General features: G+C 38.4%; 1 protein-coding gene and 1 pseudogene across 1 annotated transcript in view; one reads left to right on the top strand and one right to left on the bottom strand.

The window, feature by feature from the left end:
- The first annotated feature begins 20,200 nt into the window (after positions 1 to 20,200).
- Positions 20,201 to 20,859, top strand: LOC137502705 (uncharacterized; annotated as a pseudogene).
- Positions 20,860 to 24,459: 3,600 nt separating this feature from the next.
- LOC136884710 (peptide methionine sulfoxide reductase MsrB) overlaps positions 24,460 to 25,005 on the bottom strand; it is a 57,653-nt gene continuing 57,107 nt past the window's right edge. The window contains exon 7 of the mRNA XM_068229682.1: positions 24,460 to 24,704. Within this exon, the coding sequence (XP_068085783.1) occupies positions 24,597 to 24,704 (108 nt within the window). The 3' untranslated portion in view covers positions 24,460 to 24,596. The remainder of the gene's footprint in view (positions 24,705 to 25,005) is intronic.

Raw genomic sequence — 25,005 nt, 5'->3', positions numbered from 1 at the left:
TTTACATCTGTAAATTTTAAAGTTTTAAGATGTATACACACTCATTTTAAAAAAATTTACCCACCCCCTTTTTACCCCCCAATATTTGGATTTTCCAAAAACGAAAAAATACGTGTGTTTATTTATTTTTAAAGGAGATTCTAAATACCAATTTTCACATATATAACCTTTAAACATTTTGAGATAGATACACTCATTTTAAAATATTACTCCCTTTTCACCCCCCCCCCCCCTAAATTGGATTTTCCAGAAACAAAAAAAATACGTGTTTCTTTATTTGTAACGGAGATCCCAAACACCAATTTTCAGGTCTGTAATATCTTCAGTTTCTGATATATATGTAGCCTCATTAAAGGCATTCAACCACTTTTTAGCCCCTTTTCACTCCTCCTATTGCGATTTTCCGAAAACAAAAAAATACGTGTTCCTTTATTTTTAATGAAGGTTCTAAATACCAATTTTTACATCTGCAAACTTTAAAGGTTTGGAGATATAGATTCACTCATTTTAAAAATTCACCCCCTTTTCACCCTCCCATTAATTGGATTTTCCAAAAACAAAAAAATACGTGTTTCTTTATTTTTAAAAGAGGTCAAAAGTACCAATTTTCAGGTCTGTAATATCTTCAGTTTCTGAGATATAGGTACCGGTATCCTGATTAAAGGCATTCAACCCATTTTTCCCCATTTCACCCTTTTTCACCCCTCCTATTGGGATTTTCTGAAAACAAAAAAATACGTGTTTCCTTATTTTTAAAGAAGATTCTAAATACCAATTTTTACATCTGTAAACTTTTAAAGTTTTGAGATATAGAGCAACTCATTTTAAAATTTCACCCCCGTTTTCACCCCCTTATCGAAGGAATGTCCAAAAATCCTCTCTTAGCGAGCACCTACGTCATAATATGAATATATCCCCAAAATTTCTTCTCTTTATGTCCAGTAGTTTAAGCTCGGCGATGATGAATCAGTCAGTCAGTCAGGACAAGCTACTTTATATATATATAGATGTATTTGTCTTTGCATGGGAGGGTGAATGACATTCAAACTGCATGGAAAATAAAATAATTTTTGTCGTACCTGAATGTATAATTTTGAAGCCTGGTGCATGAATTATAACCAAAAGGGACCTGACGGATATTCGACATGGTCAAATTCAGTATTAAAGTGGACAAGTGCATATGGTATCAATTTTGAACCAGCGGACACCCACGTCCGCCATGGCCTAGCAGGAAATACAAAAATAGTCACCATTGTCCGCTGTGGCACTCAGCTTGTTAATAAGTAACCAAATTTTGCTCCCTTCTGAAAAAAGGGCATGTTTGTAACCAATTTACTTACATATGCTTGAATATGAAAGGAAGCGATTCAGTATATTTTGAAATTTGGGATCTATTTATCCATGTTCTTTTGTGAATGTTTTTCACCATACTGCAGCTTCTTATCAGCATAAATACTTTGATCAGGAACACATATAACTACAACCAATTTTTTTTTTGTCCATTTGCAAAGAAAAAATCAGAACTTCAGTTTATTGAAAAGAATATTGGAACTATGTAAGAGAAAGCACATACTGAGACAATATAGAAAAAAATCTTAAATGATTTTACAAAGAAGGAAATCACTAAAAAATAAATTTAAAAAACTCTGCATATCCTCTTGTTATTTGTTGTCCTTCTGTTCCCAAGATAGCAGGTTCAATCCCAGCTACAGTTGGTGGCTTTGAGGGTGTTTAAACATGACAACTCATGCGTCATTGGCGTTCAACACGTCATACTGTTTGCACAAGGTTTGTTGGGCATTGGCTTTACAAGGAAGTAGGGGCAGGGAAGGGGGAAGAGTGCCGCTTCGGCATTCGTTTCTACAGTACTGCCAACCAAAGAGAGTGAAACAAATGGGGAAAATCTCAGTCTAAACAATATTTACTTTAAATACGTATGTTTACTTTTATATGCATAAATGAAAAAGAAATACTGTAAAGGCAAATGTAAAGAATCTTAAGTCTGTTTTGAGATGGGCCTTGTCCGAGATGGTGAAATAATTCTTTATTAAATAATTCACTTCACAATGCATTTTGAAGACATTAAGTACCAGACATACAAAATTCTCTCATCATTTTTTACACACACAACCAAAAGGGATAAATCTGAACACTTTAGAAACAGTAGAAATTTATAGACATAAGTCAATAGATCCACAACACATGTTTGCTCAATGATAAAAAAGAATATTAAAATATAATCTTAAGCTTTATCAAAAACTATATATTTCTGAAACTACACAGCTGACCCAACTTAGACATTTATCTTCTACTCTTAAATGTATTGTAATATACAAAATTCTGTGAAAACAATTGTATATCAAGTAGAATAATGTCATCATTTCACCACCTGACTCGTCCTGGGATCTCCCGGCACTAAAAGCCGGACACCATTTCATTACCACCTGACTATGGAGCCGAGTCTCTGGAACGTATTGTGAAATGAATTATTTAATGAAACTTCCAAAGTGACTAGTAACTGATTTATTATTTCATAAAGAAATGTAACGAAGTACAGTGCTATAGATAGATACTTGCGCTTTTCTGCTTATTTCATTTTGCCAAGCATTTTTGGAGGTTTGTCGGGATGAGGCGCATAAAATTATTTGATTCTCCTTACAGTGTTAATTCTTTTCTCCATATAAGCAGCAGCTTGTTCTATAGACTTGCTGAGCGGGAGCATCAACTGACAGTACCGCTACGCCTTTTCAAAACCACAGCATTCTGCCACTTTGGCTATTATTTTTCTGCTTTCTTTGTACACAGTTGTACAAGTACCGCAAGAAAAAAATTTCATAGTAAATCTGTATCGTCGGCCTCAATAAGAAATAAGGTCTAATTGATTGAGTGACTCTACCTTTACATTACAATACAATATTCTCTTTTTATTTTATTTTAAGAAAAGGGACATGTTTCATTGCTTCTATTGTGAGACATATTCAGCCTAAGCTATTATGGTAAAAACACATGATAATCTTAATGCCAAAAACAATGACATATATTAAAATATTGAAGAGTCAAGGTGACTCAATCTGTCACATTTAAACACAGATTTTTGAAAACACAGTTCATCTAAGTCTTAAAACCAATTATTTGGATAGTAAAAGTCCCATTGAGCTTTTAATATACAAAATGGATTGAAAAGATGGTCATATCATGCTAAAATCAGAGTTCAAACTTGAAAAACTTCTATGTGATATTGTGTTGGAAGCCTTGAGTACGTGAATATCTGATCAAACAGGGCTTGTTTGTAGGTAAAATAACTCAGTTGAATTGTATTATTTGGCCAGACAATTCTTGCAAACCATATATTATTTGGAAAATCTAAGAAAAAAGAAAAAGAAGAAAAGGTAAGAGACTTGTACAAGATAGTGAAATAAACAAAGTGTTTTTATGAAAGCATCTGAGTACTTAATTCTCTGCCCTGTTTTTCTCTTTCCCTTTGTCGGTTGGCTTGTGTATGGTTCCGTATGGGACTGTTGTCTGCTGTTATTTGGGAGCTAGGAGCAGGGGTGAGGGGAGTGGTAATAAGGAGAGTCGAGTGGAGGGGAACGGATGAATTAAAAGCGTTAGAATTGTTCGTGTTTTGAAAGAAAACTCTTTATAATTTCTTTGAAAAGAATGTTGTGAGTTTCGGAAATTTTGTTTTGATTACTGTTGGGGTTAATTCCTTGATCAATGTTAATAAAGATATTTTCATATATACTGAGAAGAGTGCCTTTATTAATTATTTTTAAGATGGAAAGATCTTGTTCAATTTTGGAAAAGGAGTGATTGTAATTAGACGTGACTACTCATGGCCGAGAATATACCATGAACGTGTTCCGAATAATGAACAGAAAAGCCGTGTCCTGTTTGCCCAATATAGCTGGTGGAACAGTGGGTACAATTCAGTTTATAGACTCCTGAATTAGAGAATTTAGATCTGGTATTGATTTTATGAAGACTGAAAAACAAAGTAGAATTATTATTAACGATCTTAAAAGCTAATTAAAGTTCTGTCTTTTAAAGAGATTTGTAATTTGATATATCTTATCATTATGGTAGGTAAATGTGATGTGATTCTCCCTTTTTTGGTTTTTTGTTCTTTCGTAAGAGTGGTCACAGGTTTATTTCTCATTTTATTGACAATTTTATCAATAAATGATTTATTGAAACCATTCTTAATAGCTAGACTATAGATTATGTTCATTTCCTCCTTTAGATTGCTAGCCAATGAGGGGATACTGAAAGCTCTATGAATCAAACTAAAGAAAGTCGCTCCTTTTTTTTTTTTTTTTTTTGGGTTTCGGAGTGAAAGGAATCCCGTCTTACGGTGATATCGGTTTGTGTGGGTTTTCTGTAGATGTCATAGGTAAGTTTCTCGTTAGTTCTAGTGACAGTTAAATCTAGGAAATTCAATGATTTGTCAACTTCTGATTCTTGTGTAAATTTTATAGAAGGATCTATTTGGTTCAAGTGATTAAGAAGTGTTTAGCCATTAGATGCCTTCTGGTCAATTATAGCAAAAACGTTTTCTACATTGCACATCCCAAAGACAATTCCGTCTATTTTATTCAAGATCTTATTTTCTTCAAGATGGTCAACATATTAAATGAGAAATAACAAGATGGTCAACATAGATCTCTGCAAGTAGGGAGGCCTTCCTATCAATAAATTATATTAAATGAGAAATAATTATTGGCAAGGACAAATGAATGGATGAAAACCATAACGGTATAAGTGACATTTTTAAAAAAATGAGTTAAATGCAGGATGTAACTCCGGGAGGTTGTATTCTTTTACCAGCAAAGAGATACAAGTGATAGCGGTAATACACTGCGCTCTAGTGATGGGTGGTATAACTACAAATAGCATGCTTTATATGAGTGTTAAGATGTTTAAAAGCCTTTTTCTCTGAATGACCAAAATGCTACTTATACCGTTATGGTTTTCATCCATTCAAATTTCAAGATATAAATAAATTTGTCTATTTCATATCTGCTTAAAGAGCTGTGTTTGTATAAGTTGTTCTTAATTATGTTAATAGTTTTGTTACAGGTTTATTAGAATACATATTAGTTGTCATAGGAATGTATTGTATAATGGGGTTATATGAGATTTGAGGAAATTCTGCAAAAATCAACTGAGTTTTTGATGGGATTCTTGTTAAAAAATCTATAGTGTTTCTTTAAAAAATTGTGTATAAATTTGGATGTTTTGTAGGTGGGACTCCTTATATAATTAATAATTGGTTTTATAGGAATACCATTTTTGTGGATTGCTAGTGGGATACTTGGATTCATGCTAATTAGCTTCCGAGCTTCATGTTCACTCAAGATAAATGAGGTGTTTTTTCAGGATTTGTTTTAAGTGCCTTTGGACTTTGTTAGTAGGGTCTTTTTCGATCTTAAGGAGCTAGGTCGTCTTAGAAAAAGTTTTCTATTTTTTCAGTGTAGTCTTGTTCGTGCATATTGGCTGTGGTATTCCCTTTGTCGGCTTTAGTACTTATTAGATTATTTTCTTTAATTTTTACTTTAAGATTCTGTATAGCTTTTTTAGGAATTTGGGGAATGTTTGGGTTATATGAATTATGGGAATTGGTTAGGTTGGGTAATTTTTTACGTATTTCATACTGGTATCTAGTCTCTTCTTGTTTTTCTAGAGGTAATTTAGAAATAGCCTGCTCACTTTCTACTACTGTGGTTATTAAATTCTGTGATTTGTTTTAATGGGGCCAGTTAAACTTTGGACCTCTTTCCAATATATTAATTTCAATGTTATCAAAATGCAGTTCTGTTAAATTTTTGACAGGAGGATGAAAGTCATGTTCGTTACTCGAAACTTTATAGTCATTAACTTTTTGAAAGTAGTTACCATTGGATTTTTTATTGTGTAAGAGTCGTTCTAGTTTCTTATCTAGTGCATCTTGTTTTTTGGAAAGGATGTTCTGGATTCTGATATTAGTATATCTTTGGAAAGCGGGATTAGCGTAGAAGCACCACTCAGATGCATGTCATATAGCTGAGAGTTCAGCAATGATTTTTTCTTATATAGGAATTTCATTTCATTCTTTAGCCATATAGGTTTTTGTATGGATTTTTTTGTTACCGATATGTTAGTTTACGTTTGTTTGTTTTTTAAATTCAGAAATTTAGGAGTGAGGTCATTGATTAAGCATTCTTTAAGAAAAATCAAGTCTTTACCAATTTTTGAAATCTTAGTCTTAATATTCAGATATGAGTTGGCTAACGTATATGCCTGGTTGGCATGGCTACTGCGAGAAATAAATTTCATAGTAAATCCCTATTGTCGGCCTCATTCTTTTATATTTATTTAAAACTAGCTGATGTACCCGTGCTTCGCTACGGGATTCTCAGAAAGACTGACTTGGTGGTTTTCCTAACTGAATTCAACATAAGTCATTACAAAAACGTCAGTAGGAATAGAGCGATTGAAAGCAATGTTGTCATATAAAATACTCTATCAAATGAAAAACCGCACACTTTCTCACTTTCAACAAACAGTACTACGGTGCCGATCTAAGAGTCCAAAGTTCCAGAGATGGAATAACCAGGCCGCAGACTGCCGTGAACACTCCTCTGTCATTATTCCGTTAAATATGCACACTACTCATTCCCATCAGTGCCTCAGTGTAGGGATTGAATAGCTCGAATACTATGATGAACCAGTGTGTTACGTACCAGATATATCAGGAAATGTATGAACCAGAGGAATGGCATGCTAAAGAAGAAAGTTATCTTACTCCCCAGCTACTTCCCGCCAATATACAGGCAGGCTGTTACAGTCGGTACGACGAGGCAAGTTGCCCGTGTGGTTAGGGGCTCGCAGCTGTGAGCTTGCATCCGGGAGATAGTGGATTCAAACCCCACTGCCGGCAACCCTGAAGATGGTATTCCGTGGTTTCCCATTTTCACACCAGTCACACCAGGCTGTACCTTAAAGCCAAGGCCGCTTCCTTTACACCACTATTCATTTCCTATCCCATCGTCGCCATAAGACCTACCTGTGTTGGTGCGACATCAAACAAATTAAAAAAACCTCGGTACGCTGCAGTAATCCTATCTGTCGGGTATGAGAGGAAACAGAAGACAAAAAGCACATCACAACAAACAATGGTCAATGTAATGTTATTGTTGATAAAGTTTATGAGTTTTCTATATTGCAGCCCTTCACATTAGTTTTCTTTCGACTCTGTGATATTAGGGTGTCCTACAAAATTATTTATATCGTAGACTGTAGTTCCTTATTCTCAGACTTTACATACCGATTTTCACTAAATTCTGTTTACCCATTTTCTCGTGATTCGGCGCTGATATGGACTTAGTAACAAAAATCCAAATTCATGAATATCTCTGATTATTTGCGGTACGGTAACAATGTATAAGACATAAGTGATTGGAAATTTAATAACTTCTTACATAACTACTAGTAACTTACGACATAACTACAGTTATGTTAGTTATGTAGTATTTATCGATACAACCACTAATAACATAAATAACTTATTTGAGAATTACATTTCAGGCCTTCCCCTAAACTACCATTTCACTCAACGTGAATAAAATAATTTGTAGCCTAGATTGCAGTGGTTCATCACCCGACATTACATACCGATTTTCATTAAATTCTCTTCAGCCGTTTTCTATTGATGTGTGTACATACATAGCTACAGACAGACAGACAGACCGGCAGACAGAAATTACGGAAAAGTAAAAAATGCATTTCCTTGTTACTGTGGACGTGGCAGATACAGAAATATCATTCATTTCAAATTCTGAGCAATGCACAGGCAAAACACTTCTTTTATATATAGATTACATTTCAGGTCTTCCCCTAAATTACCATTTCACTCAATGTGAATAACATTATTGATAGCCTAGATTATAGCGACCTATGCCCCAACTTTGCATACCAATTTTCGTGAAGATACAACCACTAATAAAATAAATATTTGACAATTAAATTTTAGGCCTTCCCCTACCATTTTTCTCAGCGTGTATAGCCTATATTGTAGCGAATTATTTCCCATCTTTGTCTAGCGATTTTCATTAAGACATGACCACTAATAACATAAATATTTGAGAATTAAATTTCAGGCCTTCCCCTAAACTACCATTTCACTCAGCGTGATTAAAATAATTTATAGCCTAGATTGTAGCGGTTCATCACCCAACTTTTACATTCCGATTTTCATTAAATTCTCTTCAGCCGTTTTCTCATAATGCGTATACATACAGACAGACAGACAGAAATTACGGAAAAGTAAAAAATGCATTTTCTTGTTACTGTGGACATGACCGATACAGAAATACCATTCTTTTCAAATTCTGAGCAATGTACAGACAAAACTCATCCTGGCCACATCCGTGACATTTCCACAGTATTTGTAGAGCTCTTGGTTGGCTCACATTTTGTATCCATTCCCTGTTGTGAAATGGAACCAAGGAGGATGCGGTCCATTTCAACAATGTAATCTTTTGTTGTTAGTGACAATGGTCTGTGCATGTCCTGGCTAATGACAAAACCCATCCGTCTAACATATCAGGGGAGGGGAGTGTGCTCCCACAGAGCAGGAGCACTGTTTCAAATCGGACCATTTGTCCAACAGCAAAGACATTTGTGAAGAAATTATTTAGGAGTTTTTATTGTGCACTAGTAGTAATGAAATCTATCTGTGTTGATTTCTGGGAGCAACGGTATATTTCATGAATTTTAGAACAATATATCAAAAGACCACGAAAGACAAGAGTACAAATGAAGGAAACAGAAGGAAGCTGGCATTAAAATACCTGTTACTGAGCTTTTAGGAAGATGCAGGCTACAGTGGTTTGGACATGTTATGAATATGGACAGAACAAGAACAGCAAGGAATTACTTTGACAGAGAACTGAAGGGGGAGGCCAAGGAATCGATGGATGGACACGGTGAAATCGGAGGTCAGCAAGAGGAATGTCAAGTGGGAGACATAGAGGAACAGAAACTATATTTTGACAGGAAGAAGTGGCAAGCGCTTGTACACCTCTCACAGGAAACTGGAGCTGGAAAATGAAAATGATTATGATGATGATGATGATGGCAGTGGTAGTAGCTGCAGGAGATATGGAAAATACTGTATTATAACATATATTCATTATCATTATAGACTGTTATGCCTTTCAGCGTTCAGTCTGCAAGCCTCTGTAAATTTACAAAACGTCGCCACAATCCTCTATTTGCAACTACTGCTGTGGCCTCATTTAGTTCCATACCTCTTATCTTTAACTTGTTAGAAACTGAGTTTAACCATCATCATCTTGGTCTACCTCTACTTCTCTTACCATCCATAACAGTCCATTATTCTCCTAGGTAACCTATCCTCCTCCATTCGCCTCACATGACCCCACCACCGAAATCGTTTTATGCGCACGGCTTCATCCATCGAGTTCATTCCTAAATTAACCTTTATCTCCTCAAACGAGTACCCTCCTGCCATTCCCACCCATTTGTACCAGCAATCATTCTCACTACTTTCATGTCTGTTACTTCTAATTTATGAATAAGATACCCTGAGTCCACCCAGCTCTCGCTCCTGTAGAGTAAAGTTGGTCTGTAAACAGAAGGATGTAAAGATAGTTTTGTCTGGGCGTTGACTTCCTTCTTACAGAATACTGTTGATTGCAACTGACAGCTCACTGCATTAGCTTTACTACACCTTGATTCAATCTCACTTACTATATTACCAACCTACGAGAACACACAACCTAAATACTTGAAATTATCGACCTGTTCTAGCTTTGTATCACCAATCTGACATTCAATTCTATTGAATTTCTTACCTACTGACATCAATTTAGTCTTCGAAAGGCTAATTTTCTTACCATACTCATTGCACCTATTTTCAAGTTCCAAGATATTAGACTGCAGGTTTTTGGCACAATCTGTCATTAAGACCAAGTCATCAGCATAGGCCAGACTGCTTACTACATTTCCACCTAACTGAATCTCTCCCTGCCATTTTATACCTTTCAGCAGATGATCCATGAAAACTACAAATAGCAAAGGTGAAAGATTACAGCCTTGTCTAACCCCTGTAAGTACCCTGAACCAAGAACTCATTCTACCATTAATTCTCAATGAAGTCCAATTGTCAACATAAATGCCTTTGATTGATTTTAATAATCTACCATTAATTCCATAGTCACCCCGTTTGGCGAACATCTTTTCCCTCAGTACCCTGTCATATGCTTTCTCTACATCTATGAAACATAAACACAACTGCCTATTCCTCTCGTAGCATTTTTCAATTACCTGGCCCATACTGAAAATCTGATCCTGACAGCCCCTCTGAGGTCTGGAACCACACTGGTTTTCATCCAACTTCCTCTCAACGACTGATCGCACCCTCCCTTCCAAGATGCCAGTGAATACTTTGGCTGGTATACTAATCAATGAGATACCTCGATAGTTGTTGCAATCCTTCCAATCCTTTCTGTTCCCTTGCTTATGGATTGGTTCAGTTACTGCTTTTGTCCAATCTGAAGGTACCTTACCAACACTTCATGCTAATCTTACTACTCTATGAAGCCATTTCATCCCTGCCTTCCCACTATACTTCATCATTTCAGGTCTAATTTCATCTATTCCTGCTGCTTTCTAAAAATGGAGTTTATTTACCATCCTTTCCACTTCCTCAAGCGTAATTTCACCAACATCATTTTCCTCATCCCCATAAGCTTGGCTGTTCGCACCACCACCAGGAAGATTTCCTTATACGTTGGGAAGATGTTCAAAATATTCCCTCCACCTCTCCAGTGATTCCCTGGGATCAAAACACTGTTCATTTCCTTTTTCTCTCCCTTCCTAAGATTCTTTATTACTGTCCAGAAAGGTTTCCCTGCTGCTTGACCTAGCCTTTCCAGGTTATTACCAAAATCTTCCCACGACTTCTTTTTGGTTTCAACAACTATTTATTTTGCTCTGTTTCTTTCATCTACATACAAATCCCTGTCTGCCTCGGCCCTTGTTTGGAACCGTTTCTAATAAGCCTTCTTTTTATGTTTACAAGCTGCTCTCACTTCATCATTCCACCAAGATGTTTGCCTTTTCCCATCTTTACACACAGTTGTTCCTAGGCATTCCCTTGCTGTTTCTACTACAGCATCCCTGTCTGCCACCCATTCTCTTTCTATATCCTGAACCTGCTTACTGTCTACTGTTCGAAACTTCTCACTAATCGTATCCATGTACTTCTGTCTAATTTACTTGTCCTGGAGATTTTCTACCCTTATTCATCTGCAGACAGATTTCACTTTCTCTACCCTAGGCCTAGAGATACTTAGTTCACTACAGATCAGATAGTGGTCTGTATCATCGAAAAATCCCCAGAAAACTCGCACATTCCTAACAGATATCCTGAATTCAAAGTCGGTTAAGATATAGTCTATTATGGATCTGGTACCCCTAGCCTCCCAAGTGTAGCGGTGAAATAGCCTTGTGCTTGAAGAATGTATTCGTAACTGCTAAACCCATACTATCACAGAAGTCCAGCAAATGCTTCCCATTCCCATTAGCTTCCATATCTTCCCCACATTTACCAATCACCCTTTCATATCCTTCAGTTCTATTTCCAACTCTCACATTGAAATTGCCTATTAGCACTATTCTATTCTTGCTGTTGACCCTGACCACGATGTCACTCAATGCTTCATAAAACTTGTCAACTTAATCCTCATCTGTACCCTCACATGAGACAGTTCTCGTCCTAATTCCTCCAACTGACAAATCTACCCATATCATTCACTCATTTACGTGCCTAACAGAAACTATGTTGCGTGCAGTGGTATTCCTGATAAACAGCCCTACCCCATACTCTGTCCTTCCCTTTGTAACACCCATCAAGTACACTTTATAATCTCCTATCTCTTCCTCGTTATCTCCCCTTACCCGAATATCACTTACTGCTAGTACATCCAGATGCATCCTCTTAGCTGACTCAGCCAATTCTACTTTATTTTTTCCATAAGCCCCATTAATATTGATAACTCCCCATCGAATTATTATAAAAGTAAATATATTTCTAGGGGCAGATTGGTGGGTCTCTGTCATTCTTAATTAACCCATCACTCATACAAGTTGTGCGAGGTAAGATCTGCATCATTTACCTTTTGCTATTATGCCATTTATGCTGCACGTCCTTGGTAATCTGCTACCTGCATCTTTCTTTAACACTAGAACTGCAGCTGGGTCATTACTGGAATATTTGCTAATTCTTTCTTGTATAAAGTTATTTTTATTTTACTTGGGATCGTGACTTTTTATTACTTTTCATCAATAATTATAATAAACAATCACATGTACTTTCGTATTTCTGGGGACAACCCATTAAGAAAAATCTGCATATACCTAGAACTACAGTGTCTTTTGATTCTTCCTGCTTTCTCAACAATCACACTCTTTGTCACAGTTGGGCAACTATGCACGCCAGCCATGCAGGTGGAGAAGCAGCCTCTGATATCAGTTACATTATTCATGTCTGAATATGCCGAGTGTAGTCAAAAAGCTTCCTCATTGTTTTGTGAAATACAATATCAATGTGCAATTTTTCCAGCAAACATGGTTGTGACAAGACTCTTTATTATGGTTGTGCATCGAATAATTAAAAAAAATAAGATATTATTGACACCCTAAATGACATTTTGGACAATGAATTCGAGCCTTTGAACGTTACATCTAATGCAGAAATACATCAACTTTCAAACTCGTCATCAGAAGACATTTCTATACTAGTAGCAAGTTTAGTGAATGCCAGTACTTCGAGTGAGTATCAATTTTTATTTAATAGCTTTCATTCCACCAAGCGTTGTTGCATTGGCATTCCTTACTACAATCCCCAAGGTCCCAGTTTCGATTACCGGTCCGGCAGTGTAGGGAACGGTATCTCACCTTCCTTCTCATACCGAGGGTTTAATATAAAGTGGAAATAAAAGAATGACCCCTCTGTCTCCACAAACTCTTGAGATTCCAATCAGTCTTTGGGCCAAGGACACAGCACAATATGAAACTCTTTACTACTGATGTGTTCATTTGGAATATTTAAATCACATAACAATGCTAATCAGGAATTTAAAAATGTTAAATTTATTACAACAAGGATTCTATTTTACTTTCAATCTATATGCTCCTCATTTGACATTAGACTATAAAGGCAGCATTGCATGTTTAAAATTTGTATTGTATTGCACTTTCAACTGAGTTTTGGATTTTCTATTTAATACTAAATAAATATGTTATAACAATATTTAGTGACCAATAACTCACATACTTTGATTCGTCGTCGTTGTCGGCAGTTACTCATTTCCGAGTTTACATATTTCCTGGCTAATAGCTCACTTCAATTCACAGCAGTTTGTGTTTAAACTTCTGGTGACTGTACAGGCCAATTCTTGCATAGAACACCCATCAAGTACACTTTATAATCTCCTATCTCTTGCGCAGCTGAGGGACGAGGGAGATCTTGGCTGGGTTTGGCGAAGTTTGCGTTCCTGTCGCTTACTATCTTCATGTCTGCGGCGTTCTTGTTCGAAGTGTTGATCTGAGGCACAGACACTTTGCTGCCAAAGTAAACAGTCCTTGGCAAGTGTTTCTTTAATCAAAATTCACATAAAAGGAAGATCCACGGTTCTAGAGGTGAGCCAAACTGTTGCAGTTCTAGTATTAAATATAATATTCTGAGAACAGAAATATACAGTTTCTTTAAAAATTACCAATGATATTAAATTTTGTACAAAACATGTAAATCACAGGGGGAAAGGTTATAAAAAAAGGTCAGTATTCATTGTATTGTTTCCTGCAAAAGAATCTGACTAGAGAATGCATTTCCAAAGAGTTTTACTATCCAGTGGCCATCCCTGTGTTGTAGGATTTTAATTCTGGACTGAGGGCTGGAACAGAGCTCACTCAGCCTTTTGTAACCAACTGAGAATCTGTCTGATGTGAGAGGAAGCAGACCCACTCTCAAAAGCCAAGCAACAGGCTGAGGATGTCATCACTCTCACCCTGTGATATTCCAAGGTCTGTTGTTGCCTTGGCAAGTCCATGTCATTGATGGGTTCTATATGCCATTAGGTTCTTTTACCACCCAGTGATGTAAGTTGAACTCCATTTTGTTGGGAATCTTACTGTTTCTTAGTGTGGAAAATTTTAAAACATGACTCCAAGCAGCCAACTTCACCTGTTTACATCAGCATCTTGTATCCTTACAAGAACGTTTCCTGGTCAACTTTTTGTTTCTGAAGCTGAAAATATTGGATCCTGACATGTCCTAATAAGCTGAAATACTTTGCTGTGGCTGTAGTGCCAGACCTGTCACTCAGATCACTACCAACAGAACAAATATGACCAGCACCACCAATAGCTCAATCGGGAGAGCATCAGATGCAAAATCCAAAGTTTGTGAATTTGGTCCCCTCCAGTGTCCAGTTGGACATCTTTATTCTGTATTTTTATCCCTTCATATATACACCTTTAAACTCCACTGCTGTCCTGTCCCAAGCCCAGAATGAGAAAGGAGGAGGGTTAGCTGGGTTGGCAACCAGCTTGTAAAAACAGCTAACGCTGAGTGTTGAGCGGCAGTAAATAACTCAAACCCTTAAGGTAGGCCAGCGACTTTGGGTGGAGGAGCCTCCTTAGAATTGAATGATAGTCCCCCAGTGGAGGAAATGCCACTGAAGTCAACTGTGTTCTGATCCAACAGCAAAGTAGGCAGAGGAGGAGCCTCTTATTTCTTAGTTCCCAACGGCTGAGGAGGTGGAAGGGGTCATGCCAGATGGATTGGTTGTAAAGGGGCTATTCAATTGCACTCTGAGTCTGCAGCAGTCCATTGCAGTTCTGGTGCTGGAAACTGCATGTCTCATGCTATTTGTGCCGTAGTGAATGGCTCCAGGACCACAGCGTGTGGGTCACTCCCTGGCAAGTTGTGATCTAACTTAAACAAACTCATGCCTATGGCATTCTCTCCTGCTGTTCCTCTAAAAGCCCAACGGCGATGGGATAAAGATGATGGAAGCAGGTTTGGGTAAACTGTAAGCTTCTAGTCTGGACCTACACGTTGGTAGCAGATGTGTGAAGGTTGCCTTCCTGAGACCCTGTGACTACTCAGGGATCCGGTCCTGCATCTGTGACTGGGCAGGCCTATTTAGGACCACCACTGCCCATCCTGAATGGGGAAGGCCCTAGAAAATGTGTGCTAAACATCGGTAGTCACTTTTAAAACCTGTCTGGGAAACTGCACTCAGAGGATTACCCCAACTTGGGGTCGAAATCATGAAAGAAAGAAATCTACGCTCATCACTATTTGTGCATGGAACGTCAGAACAGTATTAGACAACGATGATAACAGACCAGAAGGAAGAACAGCTCTCATCAGCCATGATTTAAAGAGACTCAACATTGATGTCATCGCCGAGAGTGAAACCAGATTTGCGGGAGAAGGAAAAATCATCGAGGATTCATCAGGTTATACCATCTTCTGCAAAAGAAAGGAGGAAAATGAATGTTGCATCCATGGTGTGAGTTTTGCAGTAAAAACCAAATTCGTGAATTATCATCGACTTGCTCCCATCGCAGTAAATGAAAGACTCATGACTCTCCGCATACCTCTTCCAGGAGGCAGATTCATTACTCTCATCTCCTCATATGCCCCCACTCTTAAGGATGACGAGGATTCTAAGAACCGCGTCTACCATCAACTGAACCAAGGTGCCTGCTACAAACAAGCTTGCACTACTACGAAATTTCAATGCCAGAGTGGGGAGAGACAACCTCTTATGGGGAAAAGTCAGGGTAAACATGGAATTGGGAACTGCAATGCTAATGGTCTGTTACTTCTTTGCCTGTGTGCTGAGCATGAGCTTTTTATCACCAATATCCAATTCCAACTGCCAAATTGCTTCAAGACCACATGGGTGCCACCACGCTCTAAACATTGGCATATGATAGAGTATGTCATCACCCGACAGTGCGACAAGAGTGATGTCCTAATCATGAAAACAGCCCGGAATACTGATGACTGCTGGACAGATCATAAACTTCTTATTAGTCAATTCAGGATTACCATCCATAAAAAGCCACTTCACGAATCCAATAAGGAAGAAGTTCAACACCTCTAAGCTTCAACTTGATAGTGTTGCCACAGAATACCAAAACTCTGTTCTAGAACAACTAACTCACAATCCAAATAACACAAAGGATGTAGAATGCGAATGGACCTCACTTCAAAATATCATTACAGAGTCTGCACAGAAAGTCATTGGCTATAACGAAAGGAAGAGACAAGACTGGTTTGATAATAACAATTAAATCTTGAACCTCATCCAGGCTAAACGGAATGCCTATCTATCCGTTTCTCAAGATCCATCCTCCAGAGAGAAGAAAATGCTTTTTCAAGAATTAAAACAGAAGTGTCAGTCTGAAATCAGGGAAATAAAGAACATCTGGTGGTAGTAAAAAGCCAAGGAACTTCAGAAATTCTCAGATATCAGGGACTTGTGCAACTTTTATGCAGGACTGAAAGAGCTCTATGGTCCTGTCCGCTCATCATCAGGAACTCTGAAAGCTGTTGATAATACCACCATTCTTACAGCCAGCCAGGACATCTTGAAACGATGGAAAGAGCACTTCAGCTCACTCTTAAACTGAAGATTTTCTTTTAACATGTTCCTCAACATACTCCCCAATCCTGGATGGACACTCCTCCAACCTTCCAAGATTTTGTCATGGCTCTCAGCAGAATGAAAACAGGAAGCCTCCAGGATCAGACAACATTCATCTTGAACTCATTCAAAGTGAGGGCTCACCTCTAAAAACCAGGCTTTTCTAGCTGATTCTTCTAATCTGGGTAACCAAATATGTTCCTGCTGCCATGAAAAACTCCAGAATAGTTACAATCTCCAAGAAAGGTGATCGCAGTATCTGTGGAAACTACCGTGGTATATCCCTGTTCTCCATAGCTGGAAAAATATTTGCTAGAATCTTACTGAATCGACTTCAGGTTGTTTCTGAGAGGTTACTACTTGAATCTCAGTGTGGGTTTCGTGCCTCTCATGGTACAATTGACATGATCTTCTGCGCAAGACAACTCCAGGAGAAGTGCAGAGAACAAATGACACCTCTGTTCTTAGTGTGCTATGACCTTGAAAAGATCTTTGATACAGTTCCTTGAAACGCTATGTGGATGGTTTTGAGGTGCTTTGGATGCCCTGAGCATTTTGTTGGTCTGATCCAAGCTCTCCATGATGGTATGGTTGGTCAGGTACTGTATCAGAATGATATCTCAGAAGAATTTCCAATGACAAATGGACTGAAGCAAGGATGTGTACTTGCACCTACACTTTTTGCCCTTTACCTGGCTGCTATGCTTTATGAGACAACGCCTGCAAACAACACAGGTGTGGAAATTAAATATTGATATGACGGGGGGGGCTTTTCAATCAGGCCAAACTTCGCTCCAAAAGATTAAACTATTCTACCTGGGTCACAGAATTGCAATATGCAGATGACAATGCTTCTCCAGCCTACACACCAGAAGAGCTTCAACAATCTGTCATCTGCTTCAACAGAGCTTATGAACATTTTGGCCTGACTGTCAACATTCAGAAGACCAGACTGGCACAGCTCTGGAAAGGGTGGAGCACTTCTCGTACCTTGGGAGTATTCTTTCAATGCACTGTACCTCTAATAGGGACGTGGAAAACAGAATATTGGCTGCCCATGTGGCCTTTGGACATCTTTCACATCGTGTATTCCAGAACAAAGATCTAAGTATACGCACGAAAATAATGATGTACCAAGCTGTTGTTATTTCTACGTTACTCTACAGGTGTGAAACCAGGACCCGAGATTGCCAGGACATCAAGAAACTGGAACGCTTTCATCAACAAAAACTCTAATCCATCATGAACGTCAAATGGAATGACTATATACCTAATATAGCAGTTCTTGAGAAAGCAAAGCTCAACAGTATCGAAGCCACCATCGTTGGTCATCGGCTTAGATGGGCATGCCATATCCATCGTATTAATGACAGCAGACTGCCTCGGCAAATCCTGTATGGTGAACTCAGCCCTGACAAGAGGACTCATGGTGCTCCTCTGAAGCGATATAAAGACCAACTTAAGCAGACTATGAGAAGAGTAGATATAAACGCAAATACTTGGCATACTCTTGCAATGGATCACCTTCGCTGGCGTACTACCATCTTAACTGCAGTTGCACAGTTTGAGCAGGAACGTCGAAGACAGAAAGAGGAAACTCGCCAGAAAAAAGAAGCTACGTCAAACACTGCCACGTCTCCCACCTTCCATCAGATGCAACATGTGTGACCGCATCTTTTATGCAAGAATTGGTCTGATAAGCCATCAGCGTTACTTTCATTGTGTGGCCTAAGGATTACGGAACTGCAGGTGAGAAACGAAAACTCAGATACGAGTATCAGCCAACGATGACATCCCTTCAACATGTACTGTATGAACTCAACACCAGTGTTGCCAGATGTAGGGACTTTTCCTAACACATAGGTACTTTTACCCACGGATTTTGTGTAGGGAATTTTCAACTAAAAATATTCAAATCATAGATACTTTCAGTATTAAAACATTTTTTAAAATGGGTAAACTTATTAACATTCCAACATTAATGCATTTTTTAACAACTTCCTGAAACTTATTTTCTGTACGTAGGATATGTATTAGATAGTATGTGGAAAAGTTGTCATGTCATACTTGCTGGGTGTGGATCTCCCCGAGTTCAATCAGCGGTGCTGATTTGGCGCTTCACTCATCCTCTGGTGGCTCCTAGCATCCTTTGCCACTAGTACTGTACATGTGAGTTTTACAGTTCATTTTGATGAGTTGAATGAGTGTATTTCTTGTCTGTTAATGTATGTAGTTTAGTGCCATATATGTCATCTGAAGAACAGTAAGACCCATCTAAACCTAAAAAAGTATGTGAAAATAGGGGACAACATTTAAAAACTGAAAAAGCATGGAAAAGGCAAGAATTTTCAAATAAATTGCTTGGGGAAACTGAATGTTGGTGTTGGCTGACTCCTCAAGAAGAGAAATTTAAAGTTATGTGTTATGACAAAATATGAAATGCCAGTAAAATTGAACATTTGAATTACAAGAATACAGGACATAATAAAAATGAAAAGAAACTGATTAAATTAACCCAAGTATTTCCCTTCAGTTAAATATGATCAGTCAGTCATTGCTGAATTAAGATTAACCTTGTCGGCTGTGAAACATCTTCTTTTCTTCATGGGGCCTCTAAATATTAGTTCCTAATTAGGGTCAACCTCTAAGATCTTTTGCTACCATGTTTTTCCTTCATTCCTGCCTAGATATACCTGCTCACTTCACAAAGCTGCAGGTTGTTCTTATTGGGTCTTCTTGGTATTTCTCTCTCTCTTCACCTGGTAGTCCTAGAGTGGAGAGTCTAATTCTACCCAGCACCTTACATTCGAAAAGTATGTGTTCAGTTGATTCCTCTGCTTCATTGCATTTCCTACATTTTTTGTCTCTTATTACTCCAATTCTATGTAGATGTTTTTTCAGATTGCAGTGTCCTGTCAACAGTCCTACTACCCATCTTATACTTTCTCTGCTGAGTTTCAGTAGTTCTTTAGTATGCTTCTTGTTTGGTTCTTTTATTGGTTCCTTTTGCAAGCCTGCATCCTGGAGTATTTTTCCAGTTTTTCCATTTGTTTCTTTTGTACCCATTTTCCTATGTACAGGGTTATTCTAAATGATTGTCAGGGTTTTGTGAATTTTTTTTTTTTTTTAAAAACGTGGAAAACGTACCATTTTTATTGTTGCAGTAACGGTTAGACAAACTCTCAAAGTTTTGTTTTGCATCAACTATAGTACATATAGTGGATACAGGTTGTTTGTGCAAAGGGAAAAGTAGTGGGCGTCCCACTGTGTCAGAAGCGGATGTGAATCGGATTACAGGCGTTTATCTCAGTAGTCCTAAGAAATCAACTACGAGATGTAGCAGGGAACTGCAAGTTCCTCAAACCACAGTATGGCGTGTGTTACGAAGGCGCCTAAAGGTAAAGCCATATCGCCTACAATTGCGTCAAGCTCTAACAGTTAATGACAAAGCCCTACGTCTCAACTTTTGCATGGCACTGCAGGAACGGATTGAAGAAGATGATGGTTTTCTTGACAGAGTAGTTTTCAGTGATGAAGCTACTTTTCATGTAAGTGGAAAGGTAAACAAACAAAACGTTCGCATTTGGGGTGCAATGAACCCCCACTGTTATGTGGAACATGTGCGAGACTCTCCTAAGGTGAATGTTTTCTGTGCCGTTTCAAACACGAAGGTCTATGGCCCGTTCTTCTTCAATGAACAGACAGTAACAGGGCTGACTTACCTGGACATGCTCACAGAATGGCTGTTACCCCAGTTGAGTGACGACAGGGATGATTACGTGCTGCAACAGGTTGGTGCACCACCTTATTTCCAGAGGGAGGTTAGAGCATTTTTAAACCAAGAACTTCCACAACGATGGATGGGACACGGAACGGAAGGTGATCTGATGCTCTTACCCTTTCCACCGCATTCACCAGATCTTACACCATGTGATTTCTTCCTGTGGGGATATGTTAAAGATCACGTATTTGTTCCCGTCTACCGGTGGGTATTCAGGAAGTGAAGCAGCGCATCCAACCCGCCTTCGAAAGCATCACCGCTGCCATGTCGACTCATGTGTTGGAAGAGATGGACTATCGAGTAGATGTGTGTAGAGTGACACAAGGCACACATATCAAGCATTTGTAATGTACTATGTATGTCAAAATAACTTTATGAGTTACAGTACACAATAAAACAAGATTCATATTCCTACGTCAATTGCACTGTGAGTTATGAATTTTTATAACCCCGACAATCATTTAGAATAACCCTGTAGTAATTCCAAATGGAACCAGACTGTGCTTCATAAATAAGCTTCTGATAAGTTCACCTGCATACACCCCAGCGTCAGTGGGTAGGGTCTGACACATCCCACTCTGAAGAGTCTAGTGTCAGACCTAAGACGAAACGCTGGTTAATAGAGCAAACGCCGGAAAAGCCATCCATCTAATTTTTGATATGCTCTATTGGTGGAAAAGAATCTAATTCCCTTCATGGGAACTTATAATTTCCATTTGGAATTGCTAGGCGGGCATATTTCCATTGTGGAGTTTTATCTCCCGTATGCAGTTATCAGACTGTGCTTCATAAATAAGCTTCTGATAAGTTCACCTGCATACACCCCAGCGTCAGTGGGTAGGGTCTGACACATCCCACTCTGAAGAGTCTAGTGTCAGACCTAAGACGAAACGCTGGTTAATAGAGCAAACGCCGGAAAAGCCATCCATCTAATTTTTAACCCTGTAGTATGGGGCTTGTCCATAGGAAATCCCGCATACAGGTTCTGGGCCTACAAAATGTGTTTCTGCCCCTTTGCTGGCCAATTTATCTGCCTTTTGATCTCCTTCTATACCTGCATGCCGTGGTACCCATATTATTTTGACAATGTTGTACTTTGAAAGCTTCAGGAGAAGTGAGTACCAAAACCAGACAATTCTGGATATTATCCGGACTGCCTCTAGTGCCTTAATGGCTGCTTGGCTGTCCGTAAAAATGAAAATGTTCTTTTTCCTATAGTTCATTTTCAGATTTTCTTCAAGACATGTTGTGATAGCTATCATTTCAGCTTGAAAGACTGTAGTATGTCTACCCAGGTTCATCTGGATTGATCTCTCAGGAGGCTTTAAAACATAATTTCTGTTTCAATTCCATGGAACGTACTGTTAAACTGGCTCAGACACTTTTTTCTGAATTCAAAAGTTTGTGCTGGTTTGGAAATGCAACACACTAAATTAATGAGTATAGTCAAGATTATTCTGAGTAGACTTAAATACTGTATTTACCTAACTGTACAGGTAGCCAAAGTCATATAGGGGCCAAGAATTGGTGTATTTTAGTCAGATTATGTAATACTGATATAATGCTTGCTGGAGATGGTTAAAATAGATGCAGATGGCATGACCGCAAATAATTTGTGCAAAGTCGTATATGGACATGTGAATTTAATTTTATGTAGGCCTACGCTTAGGCTAGGGTAATTATTTATGTAATTTTTAACAATTCATTGATAAGATAAAAATCTCAACCTAGGATTGACTGAACTTAAAACCCCAACCTTCCAGGAGGAAAGCCAGCTGCTAAGCCACTGAGCTAATCATACCCCCAGTTTTTTTTTTAAGAGCTCATAATGTGCATTAATCTTAACCATGTTAATATACACTGGCAGAAAAAAATGTTCTAACACCAGAAGGGGTTGTGCTAATTAACAAACGTTGGTAGATGTGTTTATACATCTGAAGGGCGTAGATTGAAATTTCCTGCAAATCGCATTAGCATGGTGCTAACAGCGATCCCATGATGTTGCTCATCATGCTTGTTTAAATATGAGGTTGTACTGTTCAAGAGCATTAGTTACTTGTGAGATTGGACAGAGTGACTGTGAGTGGGTCAAAAATGCCTTTATGGCAACAAAGAGGCCAGTATCAACAGCTCACTGCGGTTGAACGAGACCGTATAATAGGGCTACGTTAAGGTGGGTTTTCCTTTCGCGCTATTGCAGAATGACATGGTAGGAATGTCTCCACTGTGCATGCGTGCTGGCAGCAGTGGCCACGAGAAGGTACACTCACAAGTAGACCGGGCTCCGGACATCCCATTGGCACCAACGAGAGGGAGGATCGATGTATTCGGTGCATGGCTATGGCCAGCAGACTGCATCTGCAGCAGTAATTTGAGTGGCAGTTGGCACCATGCAATGAACTGTTCGAAATTGGTTACTTGAAGGACAGCTCCATGCCAGATGCCCTGCGGTGTGTATTCCACTTATCCCAAACCACTGCCATCTGCAACTTCAGTAGTGCCAAGCGAGAGCTCATTGGAGGATGGAGTGGAGGTCCATTGTGTTTTCTGATGAAATAAAAATGTTGTGATTCTATTAACAACATACTTTGTATTGAAAAAAGGTGGATCAATTACACTTTCCTCTACTGTATGTTAATCTCCTTTCAATACGGACCAAAGATGAAGTTTTTAATTTTAAATTATGAAAGCTAGCTCTGCCTTGGTGCCAGTGATGGTCATGTGTTGGTTAGAAGGAAGCCAGGTGATCACCTGAATTCCACCTGTCTACGGTATCGACACACTGGACCTACACTGGAAGTTCTGGTCTGGGGAGCAATTTCCTATGAGAGCAGTAGCACTCTCGTGGTTATCCCATGCACCCTAACTGCAGATGTGTTCGTCTGTCTGGTGATTCGACCTGTTGTGCTGCCATTCATGAACAGCATTCCCGGGGGTGTTTTCCAACAGAATAATGCTTGCCCCCGTGCTGCTATTGTAACCCAACGTACTCTACAGAGTGTCAACATGTTGCCTTGGCCTGCTCGATCCCCCGAACTGTCTCCAATCGAGCATGTATGGGATATCATTGGACAACAACTCCAGTATCATTCACAACTGGCATTAACCGTCCCTGTACTGACCAACCAAGTGCAACAGGGATGGAAATCCATACCACAAGCTGACATCCGGCACCTGTATGACACAGTGCATGTAAGTTTGCATGCCTCCATTCAACAGTCAGGCAATTATACCGGTTACTAATGGACCAGCACGGCACATTTGCGATGACTTCTCTCGCGTGGATATTAACCTGTAGTCTTGTACCTTTAATCAATTAAATATGTTACGTCGACAAATATATTGCCAAAATTTCTGTATTCTACATTATTTATTTCATGGTGTTTGGATATTTTTTTCCACCAGTGTATTAGGGTCAGGTCATTTGAAATCAGGATTAGGGGCTATTTTAGAGTGTACAACCAATACTTTATGCCCATGAACAAACTAACTGGTAATAAAATTCAAAATAGGGAAAAATATAACATAGTAGACAAAACATAGGGACATTTCAGCGGCTCTGTAGGTACAACTTGTGTTTCCCAACTCGACACGACTAATCAGGTGAAAGTCTACTTCAAGTATTTTAATAATTATTCATTATTATGGATTTGAATCCATTTGTCAATTTGGCTCTTTGGATAGAAGGCCTTATGAATAAAGGGATTTTTATGGCTATGAATAATATTTTAATTTTGTTATTAGCACAATTACTTACTATCTCTTCACTTAGATAACCGAGATTGGAATCTCAGTTGATCTCAGGTTGGCATTATTCCCTGAAAAATCATGTGGTAACAGGAAAGGTTTCCTTCTTTAAAACCTCAATCGAAAACTAAAATCAGCTGGGGTGCTTCCAACAACCCTAGAAATACTTGGGATAAGAAAGATTTTCAATAATATCCAAGTTTTAACACTTTATTGTTTGAATTTAGTACAATGAAGAAGTTACATCTTTACATTAAACATTTCTATCTGAGCTCTATATTTTCAATTCAATTTTCTCTCTTACACATTTTATACAAAGTTGTAATAAATTCCTGCTTTTAAACCTCTTCATTTGGAATGAATTCTAGGCAGACACTGTTGATACAATAGCGCAGACCTGTTGGTTTTGGTCCATCTTTAAAAACATGTCCGAGATGAGCTCCACACTAATAAAAACAAAGAGCACATATTTTAATTTTTAATTTCACTTTAATTAGACATATTTCTTCAGATAATGCATACATTTGAAACTTATCTTTGAAGAGTTTCAAAATAATATATGTGCGTCATGTGTGAGTACATGGATTATTTGTCTTTGTACATTAAGCCATTAAGACCTTGTAGCCATTATAATGTACATTCAACTGCACAAAAATTAGCCAGCAAAGAAATATTAGATTTTATACATACTCAAAAGGATATTCATAAACTGTGAATAACCAGAGGCCGGATACGTGAAATCCTACC

Source organism: Anabrus simplex, chromosome 1 (genome assembly GCF_040414725.1).
Source record: "Anabrus simplex isolate iqAnaSimp1 chromosome 1, ASM4041472v1, whole genome shotgun sequence".
Classification (NCBI taxonomy): Eukaryota; Metazoa; Arthropoda; class Insecta; order Orthoptera; family Tettigoniidae; genus Anabrus; species Anabrus simplex.
The sequence above is the reverse complement of the archived record's forward strand: the minus strand, read 5'-3'. Positions and strand labels throughout refer to the sequence as shown.